General features: G+C 37.0%; 1 protein-coding gene across 1 annotated transcript in view; it reads left to right on the top strand.

The window, feature by feature from the left end:
- LOC128864733 (protein Wnt-10b) overlaps nt 1–17,585 on the top strand; it is an 80,129-nt gene extending 62,544 nt beyond the window's left edge. Inside the window, exons 4-6 of the mRNA XM_054104485.1 lie at nt 4,128–4,510; nt 8,246–8,630; nt 17,326–17,585. Of these exons, the coding sequence (XP_053960460.1) occupies nt 4,128–4,510; nt 8,246–8,630; nt 17,326–17,513 (956 nt within the window). The 3' untranslated portion in view covers nt 17,514–17,585. The remainder of the gene's footprint in view (nt 1–4,127; nt 4,511–8,245; nt 8,631–17,325) is intronic.
- The last annotated feature ends 5,037 nt before the right edge of the window (nt 17,586–22,622 follow it).

Here is a 22,622-nt window from a genome sequence, read left to right as displayed (position 1 = left end):
GAAAATCATATATTTTCTGTTCTAAACCATACCTATTCTATTTTAGTGTGCCCAGCGAAGGGGGCCGGGTTTGCTAGTAGGTATATAAATTCACATACTTGTATTTGCATATGCCTTCTTCCTGTGTGCATGGTAATGAACCATTTCTCTGTTGAGAATAGGACGATGATAGAAAAAGTAGGAAGTGAAAGGGAGTGTTTCGAGTGTAAAGTGTCTTGAAAAAGGCAAATCAATGATGGTGCTTCTTAGTGTTGTTGACTTATTAACGTCTTATGCACAATCGAAATTGAACATATCGCACCCTAAATACAAAAGGATCACAACTCAAAATTTTTCACACTCGAGCTTGACTTGTTTACAGTAGCACAGAAAACAAACTATGTGACATATCACGCTGAAAATTTTTTCACGTTTGTGTAAATGTAACTTGACCTATTCCATTGCAATTCAATTTACCTCCTCCTCTATATCCATACAAAATATCTATCAAACAAATAAAATTAAAATTTTGTTTTGAAAATTGCAACCCTTACATTAGTATTTTCTTGTGACGTTGTCACGTTAAACTATTGTCAGTAAACCGACTTTACAGACAACCTCTTTTTTTTACCATGGCTCATACACACAGACAAAATTATTCACACAACAACCAATTTTGTAATCAAGAAACTGTATGAGAAAAAGTAATTGAAAATGTTATTCTAAGAAAAATACACAAATATATTGTTCATTTAAAACTAACATAAACTTAACAAAACTTTACTCCATAAATAAAATATTAACGAAAATCATACGATTCCTCATATTTTCAAAGGACAAAATTATTCACACAAAGTATGAATATTAAATTTTAACTGATTTCATTTTTCTAACAAACCAACTTATGCTTTCGAATAAGTCCCATTATGAATATGATCATTCGAAACTCAACCTATTGGGACATTTCAAGTCTTGCTTTCGCCTTGTTAATACTTCCATAAATTTAGTTTGGAAAATTACTTTTATTCAATTCAAAGTAAAACATGTGTGAAAATAATACAAAATTAAGAATAAATTTACTTTTGCTCGATATGACCACCCTTTGCCTTGACTATGGCCTTGAGACGGTCCAGAAACGAATCGCAAGCTGCCCGAATGTGACTTGCAGGTATATTAGCCCACTCGCGGACAATGGCTTTTTTCAGCGCCTCGGGAACTTAGGTCGGAACTTGCTCTCCATAATGGCCCAGCGAAAATAATCCATCGGATTCGCGTCTGCGGAATTGGAAAGCCATTGTGTGGCCGTCATCGTCGTTCGGAACCTTGATTTTAAACCATTCTTGGTTCACTCGAGCTTTGTGAAACGATGCTGAGTCCTGCTGAAACGTCCAGGGTCTGCCACCGAAACGTGTGTCTGTCCATGGCTTCAAAGCACCGGCCCAATCCATTACCTGTGGCGGGTGCTGCCTCCTGGTGACCAATCGATGACTCAAATTCTCGTACGAACGGTCGGTCAAATAAACCCTATCGTTGTGGGAGTTTACGAATTTGAAAATTTGAAAAATTTTCTCGTCAGAAAACACAATGTTCGGAAATTGATCGCTTTCGGCCAAGCGTAGCAACTCATTTGCTCTCTCAAGTCTGACTTGTTACTACTTTGGTGTGAGATCATGCGCCTTGTGGATCTTGTAAAGCTTGACATTGAGATCATTGAACCATTTCTCGTGATGTTGCAATCTTTTGATGACCACCTCCATGACATTTCGCGATGTAGCATCATTGTAACAAGTAATGGTGCGATAAGCAAAAACTTTATTTATTCTAAGGTGCTCGAGCTCACGAATGATCGCTGGTTGTGATTTTCTAGCCAAATATAATGCAATCACACTATTATGTTTGAAATCCATTACTGATTTTCTTTTTTCGAATTTACTCTCTCCAAAATTCTTCCGCGCGCTTGTAAATAATACCAGCTGCGCGAGCGGTCGTAAGTTGATTACACTTCGAGTACCGGACCCTGTAATAAGAAAAATAAAAACAAAATCCAAAAATTACATCAACGCAAGTGGTAGCAGAAGTTCTTGAAGAGATTAATAAAGAAGCCCATCCGAAAACAGTTCGCAGGGCCTTGAAACGTGCCGGGTAGAGATCCCGAATGGCTCTAGGGAAACCACTCATCAGCAAAAGAAGAGGATAGAGTTCCCAAAGGAATATAAAAATAAGCCTCTTGATTTATGAAGCAACGTCATTTTTTAGTGACGAGAGTGAGTTCAACATGTTTCAATCGGATGGAAGGATGCGAGGCTGTAGAAGTACAGTGAATCATCGTGGTGGGGATGTATTCAACGGCAGGCATGGGAACTCTTGTATTTATTGCTGGTATTATAGATAAATCACTTTACTTTAATATTTAAAAAAAGAGGTTGTCTGTAAAGTCGGTTTACTGACGGTAGTTTAACGTGACAACGTCATAAGAAAATATTGATGTAATGGTTGCAATTTGCAAAACAAAATTTTAATTTTATTTGTTTGATAGATATTTTGTATGGATATAGAGGAGGAGGTAAATGGAATTGCAATGGAATAGGTCAAGTTACATTTACACAAACGTGAAAAATGACGAAACTTTTATCAAATTCATGAAAGATATGTTCAATTTCGATTGTGCATCAGACGTTATTAAGTCAACAACACTAAGAGGCAACATCATCGATCTGCCTTTTTCAAGACTCTTTACACTCGACAGAGAAATGGTTCATTACCATGCACACAGGAAGAAGGCATATGCAAATACAAATATGTGAATTTATATACACATGCGCAATATTTAAACCATTATTGAATTAAATTACTAATGATTTCAACGAAGATCAATAATTGGTTTTACCGAAAGTTCACGGGTATTTTTGTAAAATCATAGCTCGTCCAAGTTTTCAAAAATATGTTTATAATGTGATGATACAATATTAAGAAAACTCATTGTCGACTTTACTATGCCTTAATAAATAAAAACACGTTCTACATACTTTTTCCTTACGTACGCGAAGAGCCCTTATTTGGCATCCAATTTTTGGCAAGCCTATGGGTCTGGGAATAAAATAAATACTTTATAGCAATCAAACTGCTTAACCAAGAAGAAGTATGAAAAAATCCCAAAACAAAATATTTATGTATAAGAAAAGTTAAAATCCTTTAACCTACGTTGTGAAATACCCAAAACATCCAATTCATTTCAGCAGGGTAATGTCTAGTATTGTAATAATTTTTGAGTGCCCGACAAAACTACGCAAAATATTCTGACGGAAGCCTCTTAAAACCAACCAACTATGCATATTAAAAGCCTTTCTTATGTTTATAAGTTATATTCTTTTACATTCAACTTGCTGGACATCGCTTATACATATATATACATACGAGGACAGGACAATAAGTCCGTGACTTTTTGTATTTCTGACCTCTTTACTGAAACAGAAATACTGCTCCTGTCAACAGGCATCTGTCAGTTGACGCCTGTCAAAATTTGAACGTGCTACGTCAGTTAGTTTGTGTTTTACAGCTACCTTTATCAGACTACCCAGTAATTTGAGGAGAAAATGGAAAAAACTGAATTTCGTGGGCTTATTAAGCCGATTTACCCTTAGAAACCCACTGTTTCGACTGTTGTTTGGTCTCTGGTGTGTGGTGATAAATCCATGTTTCGTCCACGGTTACAAAACGGCGCAAAAACTCTTGCCTATTGCGATTAAACAACGCCAAACCTTCCTGTGAAGTTGTTACACGATTGCGTTTGTGGTCGACTGTGAATTACTGGGTAGTCTGATAAAGGTAGCTGTAAAACACAAACTAACTGACGCAGCACGTTCAAATTTTGACAGGAGTCAACTGACAGATGCCTGTTGACAGGAGCAGTATTTCTTTTTCAGTAAAGAGGTCAGAAATACAAGAAGTCACGGACTTATTGATCCGCCCTCGTATGATACTGGTGTCATCTCTCAAAATACCATATATGGTCTGTTCGTAAAATTTGTGAATTACAACTCTAATTTTGAACTGTTTTCTTAAACGTTTTGTTTTTCCAGGTATTCTTATAATGAGCCAATTTCAAGATTTTGACTATTTGTTAAACATTTCTTTAATTATATTTACAGGATACAGAGAAAGTGCATTTGCATTTGCGATCTCGGCAGCAGGTGTAGCCCACAATGTTGCCCGGGCTTGTAGCCAAGGTCGATTGGTATCTTGCGGTTGTGATCCTTCAATCAATCGCAAAACGCTGAGTAAAAATCTTCGAAGAAGCCTTGATAAAGAAAAAAAGCTGTTTCTTCAGTACTTAGAAACAAATCAAATACTCACACCCGAAGAAGAAAAAAAACACGAACGTGCGAAAATCACCAGCCGTTGGAAATGGGGAGGTTGTTCCCATAATATGGACTTCGGCGTTGAATTTTCTAAATTATTTTTGGATTGTCGGGAAAAAGCCGGAGATGTTCAATCAAAAATTAACCTACATAATAATAATGCTGGAAGGATTGTGAGTAAAATATAATAATTAAAGCTATGTTTTAATTAAATCTTTAACTTTAACCCTTGGCTTCTAAGATTTCCTTATATTTTATCACGTAATTCAAAAATAAAAAGTGTTTGGGGAGTTCAGTAAGAATAATACAAATGTTCGATTTATTTTGGTACTGTTAAATCTGGGAGAATCTGCAACGAACGTGAAAATACTCGAAATCGCAACTTTATAAAGAAGAAAATCTTATTAAAATTGGCGCTTTGCATATATAAAGGGTTTTTCAATTGGCGCGGGTCGATTTAGGCGCCCTGTGGCAGTCATTTTGTTTTGGTGACATCTGTCAAATCTTTTGTTTATTATTCAGTTGTTTATGCCAAATCATCATGGCAAGTTACACGATTGAACAGCACATGATAAAACCTTATTATCAAAATGAGTGTTCACTAACGCAACCGTTGCGCGCATTGCGCCCATTTTTCGGTAGGCGTGGTGGCCCTTCCAATTTCTTATGGTCCATATTGAACCATATGGACCTAGACGACATGTAGTTCTAGCAGGACGGCGCTACGTGTCACACAGCAAACGCCATTTTATTCCTTTAAAACATCTACCCGCCCTTATTGAAAAACCCTATATTTTTACCTTTTCCCATTGGAAGCACTCTGTATTGCGTTTGCTACTATGGCAAATTTTGTTCCACAGTTACACAGCCAGTGTCAAATTGAACTATTTAAGCTTCTCAGCTTTAATCAAAAAAAGCATAAATTATATTTAATGCTTCGAAAACTACTTTTTGGATATCTGAAATGAGCCGCATTTTCTACAAATAGGCGCAAAGTTTAAATAAGTTATATGGTTTGAAGCATTTAGAATAATTTCAGTACAGTGTACTGCCTCCTAGCAACCATCTCCTCAAATGGGCACTTGCCGTAAACGAATACTTTTTCAGTACCACAAAAATCTTAAGGTATTTTTTAGCTTTATCTCTATTGAGCTGGCAACCCTCCCATAACAGGACACGGACATTTTCCCCCCAACAAAAGTATTTTACTTGTTGTTCTCCTGTAAGCGAACAGAAGGGATGGGCAGCGATATAAAAACTCGGTTTGTGATTAATTGTGGTTTTTTATATAGGTTTTAAAACGGTTACCGGGTTATTGGCCTAGTCATATGAATTTATAAAACTCCGCATGAAAGTTAGTTGACATGATCTTTGTAATCAATTCAGGTCACCTCCGTGAGAGATAATCATATCTTAAAATCGGTAATAATGAATTTGTATTAGTTACACGTGCTGCTCAGTCGTACTAAAGGGTTTTCGAATAACAGGTGTTACTTTGGAATGGATTGCGCTATCGAGATGATTAACGATTTTTTATGGCCGAAATTGGGTGGTATTATCTCTCGAAGAGGTGATCACAATTAAGATCTTGTGATTTAACTCCTTGTGAGTTTTTATTTAAGACCACGTGAAAGAGAAGGTCTACGCCAACAGCCCAGGGTCGATTCAAGACCTCAAAGATGGAATTTGTAAGGCTATCGAGGACATAGGGCAGCCACTTTGCAATTCGGTTATGGAAAATTTCATTAAAAGGATATTGTCCTGTAAGCGTGGTCGTAGTAGTCATTTGCCTGATGTTATTTTCCACCATTAACGGCATACCCTCCCCTTTATAATAAAATAAACAACCGATCATTAAATTATAAAATTTCTCTTTGAATATCAAAATAACACCTCTTATTGGAAAACCCTTGCTAGCTGCGGTAATTTGACTGATTTAAAACATAGATTGGACAGACACCATCAAAACATGGCGGCTACAACCTATCAGTACCTACTCGTCTCTATTAGAAAACCCTATTGATATTTAATGGCACAGCTTTGTCAAATGCTCCACAAGCCGGCTAGCTGTTTTTGCCCCTATCTAGGTAACACAGCTACAATTTCACTCCCGCGCCGCTTAACCCAGGCTCTCTGGGATCATCCACCGCACTAGGATAAACGGAGTTGGGCGTTTACCCCTCCTCCGCCTACAATTCCTCTGTCAGAGTCGCACCATTCCCAAGACTCAGATTGCCGGAGGGGTTTGTGCCTACTGCTCACTGTGGATTGCGCTTCATGTCGCTGCTGGGATATTCCCGATCGGATACTAGCTCGACCAGTATCAACAACGGCGTCAGTGATCGCTGGTGTGAACTGCTCAATTGGTAGCTGACCCGACCGGATTGCATGGTGACTAGCCCACTCAATCCCAAAGTATGTAGGACCCTTCTGCGGTAAACTCTCCGGCTGGTAAAGGGTTTATCATCCTCACGGGCGTGGTCCTCGAAGTGTGAAACCCCCGCTACCGAGAGCCCTGTGAGATGGTTTTTACCTATCTTTCTCCCACTGTCCTTCAAAATATTTGTATTATTGCTGTTGTTGTTGTGCTCGTATTCATTTGGTTCGTGTGACCGTTTGCTTGGCATTGTAAGATCAGCACCTCTTGTTTTGGTAAGGCCACCGTTACTGTTCAATGGCAGTTACCAATGGGAGCGGTGAACCATAACAGCCTGGGTGGCAGCCCTTGGTCATGAGGGTGAATCATATCCCAACTACATTCACCGATTCCATGCAATGCGTCAAGGTACCTGCCCTAGAAGAGGTAATTGTTTGTAGATACTATTTTTTGTGTATTGGGTACTTTGCCGAAGGAACCATACCTCTAAAACGAATTCTGATGTCCCCCAATTTGGGTCGAACGAAAAATCCCACTTTGGCACACCCCCTGGAACTCCCCTGGGGGTCCCCATACAATCATTTCAAAATATCACCATTTTTGGCCTTTACATGAGAAAAGAAACTAAAAAGTTCGACCCAAATTGGGGGACATCAGAATTCGTTTTAGAGGTATGGTTCCTTCGGCAAAGTTTCTTATTTTGATCCCTAGAATATGATTTTCACAGAGCAATGGGCGATTTTTTTGTCTCCCCACAAAATACGGTAAAAGTTCGACCCAAATTGGGGAACATCAGAATTCGTTTTAGAGGTATGGTTCCTTCGGCAAAGTTTCTTATTTTGATCCCTAGAATATGATTTTCACAGAGCAATGGACGATTTTTTTGCCTCCCCACAAATCGACCCGGCCTAATATATATATATGTATATAACCATATAACCCTAACATTTGATATTTTTTTTTTTCATTTAATATTTTTTTAGGGTATTTTCAGGTGGATTCATAATATAAAATTTTCCCCAAAAAAAATCTGTCGGCATGTTATTTTATTCTAACCCTCAAATCTTGGTTCTTCCCCTTAATGCTTATCTAAAAATGAATTTCAGTGGATACCACAGGCTACTCAACTATGATGCCATAATTTTTGCCTCCTTCATAGTCAAGGAAATTGTTTGAAATTCATTCAAACTCTTTGCGACTTTAATATTCCAATTTTTTTCAATATACTATGATACCTTCTTTCATTTTTGCATTGTTAAATCAAGAAAATATAGTTTGAAAATAAGAAATATGTCGGAACCAAGTAAAATAATTTTTATTTAGAATTTAAACAAAAAATTGGCGAAAATGTTAAATATTTCAGAGGTGTTCAAATTATGAGTAAAGTCATTATGAAATCCGGCTCAATCTATGCCACTAAAGCAAATTATGAGAAAAGAAATATTTAAAACAATACCTAATTATCTATAAAACCGAAATATTCTGCACTTACTTCAATTTAGTCGATGTAATGAATTTGTATTTTTTTAAGGCCGTTTCTAACAACATGGAGTTGCGATGTAAATGTCATGGAATGTCCGGCAGTTGCCAATTGAAAACATGCTGGAAATCTGCGCCTAACTTTCACATAGTAGGCAAAGTCCTAAAACATCAGTTTCGACGAGCTATATTAGTTGACCAATCGAACTTTGGAAATGGAGAACCGATTGTCGTACTAAAGCGTTCACGCAATAAAAAGCTTAATTCAGCTAAAAAAATCGAACGAGTAGACGAACGGGAAGGCAATGACCGGCCTATTCGTAAAACAAAGACGAATAAACATGAAGAAAGGTCAGCAGGGTCGCTCGAAACATCATTATTTTATTACCAAAGATCCCCGAATTTTTGTGAGCGAGACTTGACCGCAGATATCCAAGGTAAGTTACGTATCTTAAGTACAAATTGTATTTAATTTATTTCGGCAGTGCAGTGAATCACTAATTACAGCCGGTTAATTATTGTGAATGAACGACGTCAATAGTTCCAGTGGCAAAGAAAAATGGAGAGGTAAGCGGCGATGTTTAGGTAATGCTAAAGCCCAGTCTTATGATCGAAAAGGACCCAGTTCCACGCATAGAATATATGCATATTTGGAGAAAGAAGCTGAGTACAATCTGCTTGTACTTATGGACAGCTCGCTAATGTTTTCAAAGCGGGTGGTCGTTTTATTAGTTGGTACCTGATAACCGGAAACCACACCAAATCGCAAAATCCATATCGTGCGATTAGAAAAATTTGTGCGGATATTGCGGAGTGCAGGGTTGTCCTCAGTAAGTGCGATTTTTTTGTGACGTGCTCGCGCCACTGTGTTCTTGAAGGATGCCGAGAAGTTTAGACGCGCAGTTGTCTTCCACATTTAAATCCGCAATGAAAGATCTCACATGAAATCCTGTCGTGAAAAGAATTAAAAAGATGTGGCCAATATCAGACCGTTAACCGGCTCTCAGTGAATTTGAAAGAATCAGCTGATTAGCTAACGTAACCGGGGTCATGACAGAGGGGTCTTTATGTAAAAACTGAGATTGGTTTGGTGATATACGGTAAAAATCAACACAGCATCCGTTGCCGTCTGAACAACGACTGATTGGACGAGAGTGGGAGTACGTGCGAAATGAGCGCGCAGAATAGTGCCGCCGAGTGCCCGGCAATTCACTCAATTCCTTAGCTGATGGCCAAACTTGGTATTCTATCATCCTTGGATCAAACTGTGCGGTATATACAAAAACGGGCACAATGGTGCAAGTAAATGTTCGACTAGTTGTTAGGCAAACATTTTTAAAGCAAAAACAAATCGAAAATGCGAAAGAAATGAAATGAGTTTCAGGTGCCGTTATAATACAGAATTACAGTTTACCACTCTAAAAAAGAGTGCAGATCACCAAAATAAAAAATTAAATTAAAGAGAATACTATTACCGCTACATACCTTCGGCCGTCGCCCTCACCGCTATCACTGCCCGCTGTCGCTCAGTCACTGTTGCCGCTTCTATTGCTGCCGCACAAGGCGAATTGAATACAGAAGGTGGGGTCTTCCCAAAAAATTTGCTTTATTTTTAATTTTGGCAACTATGACGTCAAGCACCTTAATAATACAAAACAAACAAAATGAGGAGAAAATTTTGTTTACTACTCTGTGAATCTGCTGCACAATTTAATGTTATTTTGGGAAACCAAACTGGTGAGAAGGGATAGCGTCTTTTTGTTTTAGAATCGGGTCAATTTTATCAAATAGTATTTTCTGAAACAATTTGGAGAGGATGGGCAGCAAGCCAATTGGCCTGTACGAGCTTGAAACAGTGGTTTCATGTTTGGCTTGTGCAACTTTCCATGTTTTTGGAAAGTATTGTAGCCTAATTATTCCGTAAAGAGGTCTCGTTTGTAGCTTATTATAGTATCGGGTAGTTCCTTTAGTATTTTCCCGTTTATATCGTCATGTCCCGGTGCCGTTTTGTCTTTGAGTTTCTGTATATGTATAATATTTTATTTCTTCTTTTGTCGTGTTTTGTATTGCGTGATCTGCATTTTCAATTGAGTTTGGAGCTCAATGCTTTTATTATCCATACTATTTGTAAATATTGTGAATATGTGCTTTCCATAGAAAATAGTTGGTAGCCGTAGTTGTTTCGAGGCTGCTAAGGTACTTCTTCAGTTGATTGTCTTTATGTTCTTGGAGAATCTGTTTGAGTTCATTTGATGATTTGTTTAGTTTAGTTTTATCGACTGGGTGTCTGGAGTGTTGCCATTTTTTTCTCAGTGTGCGTTTTTTCTTTTGCTTTTGGTCTAAAATAAAAGCAGGGTTTTTCTTTGTTGTTGAAGTTTCTAATATTGGTATGGATTGTGTTACTGCTTTTATTATGTCATCATTTAAGTATACAATTGCATAATCCAGTTCGGTGGTGGGTTTCAAAGAGACTCTGGTTCGATGTTTTCTTTTATGACATCACGAAATATATTCCAGTTATAGCGAAGTGATGATTGTTCCAACAGGTCTACCGTGGAGAGATATTATAATTGGTAAGTGGTCTGTTGATAAGTCAATGCACGATTTTATTGCAATGTTTTCATGAGTCAGGATTTCCGTAATACAAAAATCGATTAAGACAGGAAGCTTTTTAGTGTCAGTTGGCCAATGCATCGGTTTTCCTGTGCTTAATAGGACTATGAATAAGTTCGTGCGGTTTTTTTTCGAAATTTGAAACTTTATTGACGTAAAATGGTTACAAATTTAATATTCAAAATATTGTCCATCGCTTACTACTACTTTTTCCCATCTTTCTGGCAATTCACGGATTCCCTTTGTGAAAAATTCGGTCGGTTTTGCCGCAATCCACGAATCGATCCATTTTTTGACTTCATCGTAATTACGGAAGTGCTGGTCAGCCAGGCCATGTTGCATCGATCGGAAGAGATAGTAATCGGATGGCGCAAGGTCTGGACTATACGGCGGGTGGGGTAGGACATCCCATTTGAGCGTTTCTAAGTATGTTTTGACCACTTGTGCAACATGTGGCCGAGCATTGTCATGTTGCAAAATAACTTTGTCGTGTCTATCGGCGTATTGCGGCCGTTTTTCTCGCAGTGCTCGGCTCAAACGCATCAATTGTCGTCGGTAGACATCCCCCGTAATCGTTTCATTCGGTTTCAGTAGCTCATAATACACAACACCCAGCTGGTCCCACCAGATACACAGCATAACCTTCAGGCCATGAATATTCTGCGCCGACGTCGATGTTGAAGCATGGCCAGGGTATCCATACGTTGCCCGACGTTTTGGATTGTCGTAATGGACCCACTTTTCATCGCCAGTCACAATTCGATGCAAAAAACCCTTTCTTTTGTGCCGTTGAAGCAGTTGTTCGCATGCCATAAAACGGCGTTCAACGTCTCTTGGCTTCAATTCATACGGCACCCAATGGCCTACCTTTCGGATCATTCCCATGGCTTTTAAACGTTTGGAAATGGTTGATTGATCAACTCCCAAAGTTTTTGCAACCTCTTCTTGCGTTTGAGCCGGATCTTGATCGAGCAATTCCTCCAATTCGGTATCCATGAACTTTGGCGGCGCACCCTCGCGTTCTTCGTCTTCCAAGCCAAAATCACCACTTTTAAAGCGTGCAAACCACTTCTGGCACGTTCGCTCAGATAGAGCATGCTCACCATAAACTTCCACCAAGATACGATGACTTTCGGCTGCTTTTTTCTTCATATTAAAATAATGAAGAAGAATTCCCCGCAAAAACACATTATTTGGCACGAAATTCGACATTTTCAAGTGTGGTAAAAATATTGTTGTTTACGCTTCAAATAAAAAACTTATACTGACGTTTGTGCCTTACGACAGTAGCTCTCCAATGAATGTTTGGAAATGTGGATCGATGGAATAATAATCAAGTTACGCCATCTGTTGTAAAACCGCACGAACTTATAAATAGACCTATTAATATGCTGTTGTTATTTGCCTTAGTGGTGGTTATCCTAGATCCCCATGTTACGTGCTTAGCATTGCAGTCTCCTTCTGCTAGTTGTCGGTTTACAATTGATTTAAGATAATCAAGATATTGATATACTACTTGGGTGGACAATAAACAGCTGATATGTATATTTATTGGGCCAGTCAAAGTGTTGATGAAGACTGTAGTCGCTTGTATATATTCTGCTTTATAAATATCCATTTCTACGCATTTTGTTAATTTTTTTATTATGATTGCTGTTCCTCCATGATCTTTGTTTTTAGGGTGATTTGTATAATAAATATCGAAGCTTGGTATCTTTACATAGGTGTTCTCAGTGGCATGGGTTTCGGAAATAAGCATGATATCAATTGCATTGTCAGTTAAAAATATTTTCAATTCTAGTAAGTGGCGGTACAGTCCGTTAGCATTCCAGATGGCGATTATTAATTTATTGTTTCTCAAGTTTTGTTACAAGCAAGGTTATGATATTCATCACGTTGGCCATTTGAGCAAATAGTGGTTTCATCTTCTTGTAAGTCATTTTGGTGTTGTGTCGGGTAGGTGTTAGTTGTGAGAGAATGCTGTTTATGGCTCATTGATGACGACTGTAATACTGGTTCATTTTATAATTTGCAGTGTGATTTTCGCCGCATAGGGCACATTTAATTTCTTTTTTATTGGTGAAATGATGGATTTTGCAGTTAAGTGTATTATGGTTACCAGCATATTTTACACATACTGGATGTTTTGTCCAATAATTATTCGTGTGCTCATATTTTTGGCAGTTTGTGCATTCAGTGTAGGAAAAATTAATTTGGTAAACTTCTTTGTTATTGTCTTGTTGATTTATTTCTACAGCGAAGAAGGGGAAAGGTTGTTTTGTGTTACTGCGTTGAATGTTGTGTATGTTCAGCACTTCGTGACCAAGTTCTGTTAGTTCCATTATAATTTCGTTTTTATCTGTGGTACGATGAACGTTGGGAAGTATTACTTTGAAGCGTCGTTGGTCTTTAGGTCTAATAGTTTTAAAATATTTGCGTAATTAATGCTTTCTTGTGGTTGGATTTTAACTTCATTTATTGAGAATGTTTTGAGTTCGTATTTTGTATCAGCTAGTGATTAAAGGCTGTTGTTAACGCATATACATTGTCTACATTTTGCACATACATGTGTGTGGCTTAAGTTTGCGTTGTTCTGTTTGGATTTCCGGTTTTGTTTTCGGTTCTGTCTCCCTGTCAGTACATATTTATTTCACTTTCTTCAGCTTCTTGTGCCACTGACTCAAAGCGATTGTTTGAATTTGGATTGTCCAGCCTCTACTCTTTGAGTGTTTTTTGTACAGTATTTTGAGTTTTGTTTTTATGTTTTTTATTACGAACCATAATAATAATCATTAGTTTATTACATCTTCTTTTCCACTTAATTTATATATACATATGTACAATATGTATATAAATTATCTGGTCTTTAATTCACAGACCGAAACTTAGTTTTAAGTCACAAAATGGTTATTCTTTAAACTCTAACCTACAACTTACTAACAACCACTGACTTTAGAACTATCAAACCTCTTATTAATGTAGTCCTAAACTACCAGTGCCAGCAATTTGCGGATTTTTCCAACGTTCCATTTACGCAGCTCGTGGCGGATATTGATTTCCTGGCTTGCTTAGTAATGCTGATCTTGTGATTCTTGTTTATATTATTAGTTTATGTCAACTAATGTTGATAACATTATTCCTCTTCCCCTTGATTGCCGCGATAACCACTTAGGCGATTTTGGCCGAATTTAACAAAGCACACCAGTCGATTTTTTCTCGTGCTAACCGGCGCCAGTTGTATTTCAGATGTATCTATCTGTTTACATAATACAAACACCGGGACGTTTGCATCCATTCGCTTTGATTCTTTATCCAGTTTGGAAAAGGCGAAACTAACAGCGCAGTTGTTAAGGCCGATGATGTCAATATCTTACATCTTATAGAAAATTGTGTTTGAGCGATTAAGTTCTTTGGCTCGAACGATCCATTCCAGCATCAGGTTAAAGAAGTCACACGACAGCGAGTTAGCCTGTCCGAAACCTCGGATGGTATCAAACGGATCGGAGAGTTCCTTCCCAATTCTGACGGTGCTGTAGGTATTGAGAAACATCACCTTACAGAGCCGTATTAGTTTTGAGGGGATATCAAATTCAGACATCGTGGCGTATAAGTAACTCCTTTCGTACTGTCGAATGCAGTTATAAAATCGACAAAAAGATGGTGTTTGTCAATTTTCCTTACATGGGTCTTTTCCAAGACATGTATTTTGTAGATTTTTCAGGGCATAAGATCCAATCAGTTGGTTGATCCTGGGCTTCAGTCCTTCACACAATACGCTCGCTAGTACCTTATAGGCGAAATTTAGAAGATTAATCCCATGGTAATTGGCACAGATTGCAGGACCACCCTTCAATAGATTGGGCAGAGCACACTTAAGTTCCAATCAGCAGGCATACCTTCATCCGATCATATTTTGCATAGCTTACCCCCCCCCTTTCATTTCCATTGGAATGAAAGTTCAAAAACTTTAGTGAAAAATGTGTTTACACAGTTTTATTTGAAAGCTTTTTCTAATCATTATAAACTTAAAAAAATCCATACATTAAGATAAAATAGCAAAGCTATGGAAAAAGAACCTAAAACCAGCGTTGACAAAAGTCTACATACAGTAGGTACACAAATATCTTACTCCAGTGTGAAAAACTTTACTTAACTCTAAGTAATATTGCTCCTTAGTATTTAGTTGGTCCACCATTAGCATCAAGCTTCTATTAGTCGCTCTTTGAGTACTGAGGCGCTTGAAATCGGATTTTTTCTAATTTTTCGATATAAAATTTCCCAGACATGTTCAATAATATTCAAATCTTCACAATGTGTGCTGTGTGCTTTGGATCGTTATCCTGTTGAAAGACCCAACCTGGACCAAACTCCAAATCATCCACCGAAGATTTCAGATTGACTTTCAATAGTGATTTGTGTTTATAACAATCCATACTCAACAGCACCCCAAACCATTCCATTGCCGCCACCATGCTTCACTGTTGATACCAAATTCTTTCGACTCAGTGCAGTATTTTTTTCCTCCACACTTTTGCTCTTCCATCGCTACCGAATATATTAAACTTCGAATATTGTGTAAACAAAACTTTTTGCCAAAAATCCATCCCCTTTTCCCTGTGTGCTTTGGCGAACTCCAGGCGAAGTTTACGGTTTTCTTTTTTCAGAAATAAAAGGCTTTTTTTCGTGGTGTTCTACTATGAAAGCGGTTTTTGTTCAGACCTCTTTGAATTGTTCTTGAATGAACACACTTGTTGGATGAGCTTGCTATATCGTCGACCAATTTCGGAGCAGAAACTTTTTGGAATTTTTGTCCACTTCTTTTAGTATCAAGCTGACGTCTCTGCGAGATAGTTTGCTCGGGCGTCCACTGCGCGGCTTATCTTCGGTGGAACCACTATTTTTTAAGTTTTTTACAATGGTTTGGACTGTTGCACGACTTCAGTTTAAGGTTTTTGAAATTTCGCCATATGATTTTTGTTCTTTCCTTTGCTGAATAACTAAATTTCTAACGTCAACTGATATTTCTTTTCCAGGAGCCTTTGTAGATGCTTAAGTACTCAAATTGCAACTAAAATCAATATTAGCAAAGCAACAAACATAAGAAAAGGGAAAAAATAGACAAACGGTATTTTACCGTTATCACAACATAGGGTACAAGCTAGGAAACCGGTTCTGTATGCACACTTTTGCCAACGCTTTTTTTTGCGTTTTTTTAGCATAACTGTGTTGTTTTATGTTAAAGAATGGATTTGTTTTAGTTAAGTCGATTAGAAAAAGATTTCAAATGAAATTGCATAAACACATATTTAAGCAAAGTGTTTGTACTCTGTAAACAACGAAAGGGAGGGGTGTATGTAGACTTCTGTCGGCCACTGTATATATATATATAAATATATATAATTGGCGCGTACACTCTTTTTCCACTTTTTTTTTGGGTGTTTGGCCGTTATTTGTGGTGTGCGGCGGCCGCCATTTTACATAAGGTAAGGTACATATATAAAAATAGGAACGTACACAAATCATCGCGTCGAGTAATAGTGGCGACCAATGATGACTTTGCTCGTAAACACAAAGAGCAAACGGTCAATATAAACAGTGGGCAAAAATTAATGAATTTTGATAAACATTTTTTCCTTAGTGAGCTAGACTACGAAGAATCCTTGTTTTTCGTTTAAACTTGCGATGAAATTAAGTATAAAATGACGGTTAAAATTATTTTTCCGAAGGATTTCAACAATCCCAATATGCCTATGTTTCCAACAGTAAAATGTTTTATTTGTTTCCGACAACATTGAAGCATTTACATGTGAGATACCGGGCCAAACAGTGGAAAGAGTATGCCAAAATTGGACTAAGCGGATGGGCCATTTGAAGCGCAGTCGCGGTCAACATTTGCATGAAATAATCTTCAAACATTAAATTATGTGGACTGTACTATCGAATTCAATAAAAATTTCATGCATTTTTCTGAATTTTACGTGTGTTTTTTTGAAAAACTATCCTATAGCTCTTAAAAAGTCACCCTTTATGCTGCGCGATGTTATGTTATGTCGCTTCTGCTATTCGTTTTGTTCAAGGTCAAAGCAACGGCCTATTGTTCGCGCTGGAAGGTAATGCTTGTGCTGATGCTGTCGCATTTTCTTTTCAAAACCAAAACGCGAATACAATTCTTTCTGTAGAAAATATTCAAGCAATTTTAAACCCTGCATAGAACACAAGATTACGCCATCCCAAGGGTCATGGCATCAGTACAGCAACAAAACAAATAGAACAGAACCGGAGGAATAAGTTACGGAAAATTGCAAACAAATAACTTGCAGACAAAGGTTTGTTTATTTTCTGTGCTGACTTCATTCAAAGTAGCTGATGCCGCCAAGCTCACGAAGACTAAATTAGCGACTAGACATTTTCACCCACTTTGCTTTTGTGTGTTTTTTATTAATTATTAAAAATATAAAAAATTTACGTTGACTAATCCATACACACGTATATATAACTTAATTTTCCTTTTTTTTTTAGGTACATCGGGACGAAGGTGCAATCTAAACAGTACTGTCAGCGACGGTTGCACATCATTGTGTTGTGGCCGCGGTTACAGTTTGGTAAAGGAAGAGCGGGCTGAGCGTTGTCATTGCAAGTTTCACTGGTGCTGCAACGTAGAATGCGATGAATGTCAAGTTGAAGAATGGATAAGTGTTTGCAATTAACATTTGTTCAACTTAATGTTTTTTTGCACAAAGAAAAATCGTTAATTAAATCAATCAGAATTTATTGGTAAAGAAAAAGCAAATACATTTTCGTATGTTGTAAATAAATATGTATTATATAAACTTTTAAAATCATGTAGTTCAAGAGCCATAAAAATATATAGTTTTCGTCTAATAAGTGGTATTATAAACTTACGATTACAAATTAACATGTCTATACTTGCCTTATTTAATGATTAGGTTTCAACAGAGCAATGATTGCAACTAGAAATTTTGAGTGCTTGAATTGTGCTCATACATTACACCCCTTAACGCCCGCGAGCAGTAAAAATTCAATGAACGTTGAGATTGGCTTGATCGTCGTGGAGTGGGAGGACAAAAATTGTGAAACGGAGCTCTGCGAATGTGAGGAAATAAGTTGTCTTGTATGAATATTTTAAGTTCTTTGGATGTGAATGCTGTCCCGTTGCCCATTACTATCTCATCCAATCGTCCATGAGTTTGGAAGATTGATTGATTCAACTTCAAGCCTTATCTTTTCGTAATCTAAGCCTGCGTTGTCGAAACGGCCTCTTGCAGCCGATCTGTGAAATCAGCCTCTGTTTTGTCCATTAGCACAATAACGTTGAAAAACATTAAGGCAGCCATGAAATTTTGAAAACTTCCTGGCGCTGAAGACATTCCAAATTTTAGCCCCGTAAATTCTAAGGCGCCTTTGGGAGTGACGATTGTTTGGTAATTAATTGGCGACATGAAAATTGCATATACCTGCGCAAGGTAAATTTTGGCAAAAATACTGCGTCCTATAGAGAGTTGAGTATCAACTTATAAACGCCACAAATGCTTTCCGTCGCTTTTAGAAATCGGCACAATTGATGTGGCCCAGACCGAGTACTCAACTGGCTGCAAATATTTTGTTTTATTTCAATATTTTATAGTCAACCAATTTTTTTGTGTATTCTGGACTAATTTGGCTTCACTCTTCAAGTACTGTTCAAATCCGGAGATAGTGCAGGAGTTTCAACAAAGTGGGGACATTTATATATTAACTATATTTATATTTTTTGTGGCTTGTGCTTAGGGTCACTATCTTGATAAAACCGAAAGTGACTTTCATTTTTGTAATTTTATTTTATTTTAAACATATTTGTTCACTGTTTCTTCCATAAATTCAAATTCAAATTTCGAACTCCATTTTATGACATACGTGTTTTATAGTAGCTCGCAAATTTTGGGTTTTAAGATCCGTATTGACTTCGCGCCATATAAAAGATCCGCCACCTAGTCCAAATAAATTAAACATACCTTGTCTACAAAAAGTCCTACAAAATGCTGGAGTTCTTTTCAGATGGTCACGCGCAAACTGCAATCTCTTACTTCTATTCCCTGCACTTACGAAGGTTTATTACGGGATATTCTATCACTTAAGTTTACTTCCCTGAGTATGTTTTGAACAGGTTCTGGATAGAAAGTTTTGCTTGGCGAACATTTCAGTTATTTTACGATACGACATTCTTTTTTTGAAATGCTCCAAAATTAACTCATGTTTTTCTACCGAAGTACGCGGTCCCATGGATAAAAAAACAAGCGTACATAAAATATAATATTGCTTTATGTCTCTAACTCTACAAAATCTTGCATACTAAAATAAATTTGCGGTACTTTTAACTGTATCATTTAAGCTGCGGCGTGAATTCTGTAGCTTGTGTGTTTCTTTTTTTTTGCATTTCAATATTGAATAATATTGAATAGCATTTTGAGTGGACACTTTTTTGTATTTTACATTGAGAAGTGAAGTAGAGCAAAATAAATAAGATATCTGTATACTCTGGTTTTCCATTTTCGCAAAATATTGTGAAATATAGAACACTTTTCAAAAAATCGTATCTGTATCAAATAAGGTATGAGTGACTGAATATCCATAAAATCGTCATGGATGAATTTGAACAGCGGCAAGAATCATATTCTGCGCCATTTCTGCTTATGTTGCCGCAAAACGTAAGCATTAATGTTTTTGGAGTATTGTAAGTATTTTGCATTATAATTCGTTCATAGATTGCGTACGCATGCATGTGTACGCATTTCTGTATTTATTCTCAGCTGCCTGCAAAAAGAAATATTATATGAAAACATTTAAATATTGTGGGCACTAAACGAAATATGTATGTGCCTGCACTGCTTAACTCCAATAAGTGTCAACCGCCGTTGAATAGGCAATGTAAATGATTGCCAAAGGTCTACGATGGTTTGAAGAACTTGAAATAATAATAACATACGTTGCCATGGTCACATAATGTTTCAGTTATAAGATACCTTCAAAAAAACAACTATATCAGAAATTTTGATTCCGAAAGTATTTAAATTGAATTTCAGAAGAACAACAGTAGCTACACAATGAAACAGCCAGCGATGCTGAAGAAGTAGGTACAACATCATTTTTTATAAAGCATCACGGATTAAACACATTTCAAAGGACAGCACCAGATGGTAAGCCCGTGAAAATATTAATAGATACAGGTGCCACAAGTATTTATATGAAAAAAAGATTATAAATATGCTAAATGCATTTTACTGAACAAACCTATAAAAACAAATACCTTGCATGGTAGCTCAATAATAGCACACAAAAGAAAAATTAACCTAAATGACATGAAATTGAATTATTCGAAATAGATAAGCTTAAAAATTTCGATGTAATGGTTGGTTGGTTAGAGTGGTGATTCATCCAGAATCCAACTAGCGCTTCCACACCATTTTGTTGCCACATCCTCGTTACCAACTTATTTACCAGTTATTTACGGCATGACTATATCCAGTATGTGCGGTTTAAGAACCTTATTAGATTGTTAACATCTAAGCAGGACAGTTGTTCGAGACCCTGTCTGTCCTTCCATAAAGCAGAGCATTCACTGAGGAAGTGGAAGATTGTTTCCTTTTTTCCCGGTTATTTACAACTGTGACAGGAAATGTTCTGAGCGATGCCCATTTTGGCTGCTTGTTCTCCGACAGACCAAAAGCCAGTTATGACTGCCGTTAGTCTGCAAGCGTCCCGTCGTTTCATGTTTAACGAAGAACAGGTTGATATTCATTTTAGCGATGAAGTATCTGCTAGGGCTGTCGGAGTTATTCGTTTTAGTCTTCGTTTTTGCAGTTCTGAATGTGGAATTTTCAGCATATCTTCGTTTGTGTGTGTTAGTAGTCTGAGAATATGTTTTGTGCTGCATTCTCGAATGACGTCTTCCATAAATTTAATTTTGAGGTCAATGCGTATATCGTCATTGGTTATGTACCAGGCTGCGTTTGTGATGGTCCTTAGAATTTTTGATTGTAGTCGTTGCATTATTTTAATGTTTGATTTGCTTGCCGTTCCCCATAGTTCGATGCCATATTTCCAGATCGGAGTTATAAGAGTTTTGTAGATTAACAATTTATTACCAAGCGAAAGTCGCAAGCCGTTATATATGTAGTAGCCAGTAGAGTTGTCTGAATCTGTTCTTAACTTCGTTTCTCTTTTGAAGTATATACTCCTTCCAGGTCAGTTTTGCATCAATTATTATGCCTAAATATTTGGCTTTTGTATCATATTTAATGACTTAATTATTCATAGTCAATATTTGTGGATCATACTTTTTGTTTGTGTAAATTACTTGGGTAGTTTTATCTGTGTTAATTTCGATTCCCCATGTGTTACGAGTAAACCAGGCCAGCGTTGTATTAAGTAGCTGTTGTACTTTATTTGTGGCAACATTTATGTTTTTGTTAGAGGTCATTAAAACGGTGTCATCAGCAAAAGTTGCAATCATGCGATCATCACTTGGGCAGGGTATATCATGTGTATATATAATGTGTAAGAGTTGCCCCAAAACGCATCCCTGTGGAACACCTGCTTCCGTACGTACATCAGAGCATTTGTCCTGATATTTAACATAAAATATCTTTGATTAAGAAAACCCCACAAAAGTAGATAACAGTCAGTTGAAAGTATTTTTTTTAATTTGTGCAATAGTCCGTAATGCCATACACTGTCAAAGGCCTTAGCCACGTCAAGATAGACTGCGACGCAATAATTTTTCTTGTCAATTTCCTTTTGTATTTCGTTTGTTACTCTGTGTACCTGTTGTATCTTTGAATGTTTTCGCCGAAAGTCAAATTGATCAGAGGGAATGATGTCGTTAGATTATATTAGGGGATCGAGGCGGTCATAAATCAGTTCAAATAGCTTCGACAAAATATGCCTGTATGATGAAGGCTTGTTGGCATTTTTATTTGGTTTTGACAGAGCAATTATTTCAGAAAATTTCCAAGGCAAAGGGAAATATTTGAGTCTTATTGACGAGTTAAATATATTTATTAGATACTCAATTTCATTGCTGGGTAGATTCTTTATAATTTGTCCATTCATTCTGTCGTAGCCTGGAGATTTTTTATTGTTTATATTCTTAATTTTTGTCAGTATTTCATGTATGGTCACTTTTCTGGTTTTTCTGAAGCTATTTTGTTGCCTATTTATTGGATTGTAGAAGATATTTTTGAAGTGTTTCGCAAGTGTGCAAGCTTTATCCAAATGTGTTTTAGTCCACGTATTATTTTCGGTAAGAATTGCATGTTGGTGAAGTGTTGTTTTGTTAATGTTCTTCGTCGCTTTCCATAGGGAGAATTTGTCATTTTTTGAAGGGTCTAAATTTGCCAGATAAGATTGTAACTTTTTGTTTACAAATTCCTTTAGCATCTGTTTAATATTTTTAATCATTTTGTTTAAGATTGTTTTGTCGTCTGGATGTCTTATTGTTTGCCATTGTTTCCTTAGTTTTCTTTTACGTTTTATCTTCTGTGTAATGTCTTTCGGTTGTGTGTTTGACTGTTGGTGTTGATAAGGTTATTGCATGAATGATTGCATTGGTGAAAAACGCAAAAGCGCCATCGATTTGTTCTTCAGTCTTAAGTGGGGCATTGCAGTCAATTGCGCTTTTAATAGTTTCTCGGAAAATTCCGGTCTGTGATTTTATTGTATAATTTTGAGAAATGTACTTGGGACTCATTAGTTGTTTGACACCATAAAAATATTGGCGAATGATCTGATGACAAGTCGAAGTTAGGTTTAATTGTGAG

This window comes from Anastrepha ludens, chromosome 5 (genome assembly GCF_028408465.1).
Source record: "Anastrepha ludens isolate Willacy chromosome 5, idAnaLude1.1, whole genome shotgun sequence".
Taxonomy (NCBI): Eukaryota; Metazoa; Arthropoda; class Insecta; order Diptera; family Tephritidae; genus Anastrepha; species Anastrepha ludens.
The sequence above is the reverse complement of the archived record's forward strand: the minus strand, read 5'-3'. Positions and strand labels throughout refer to the sequence as shown.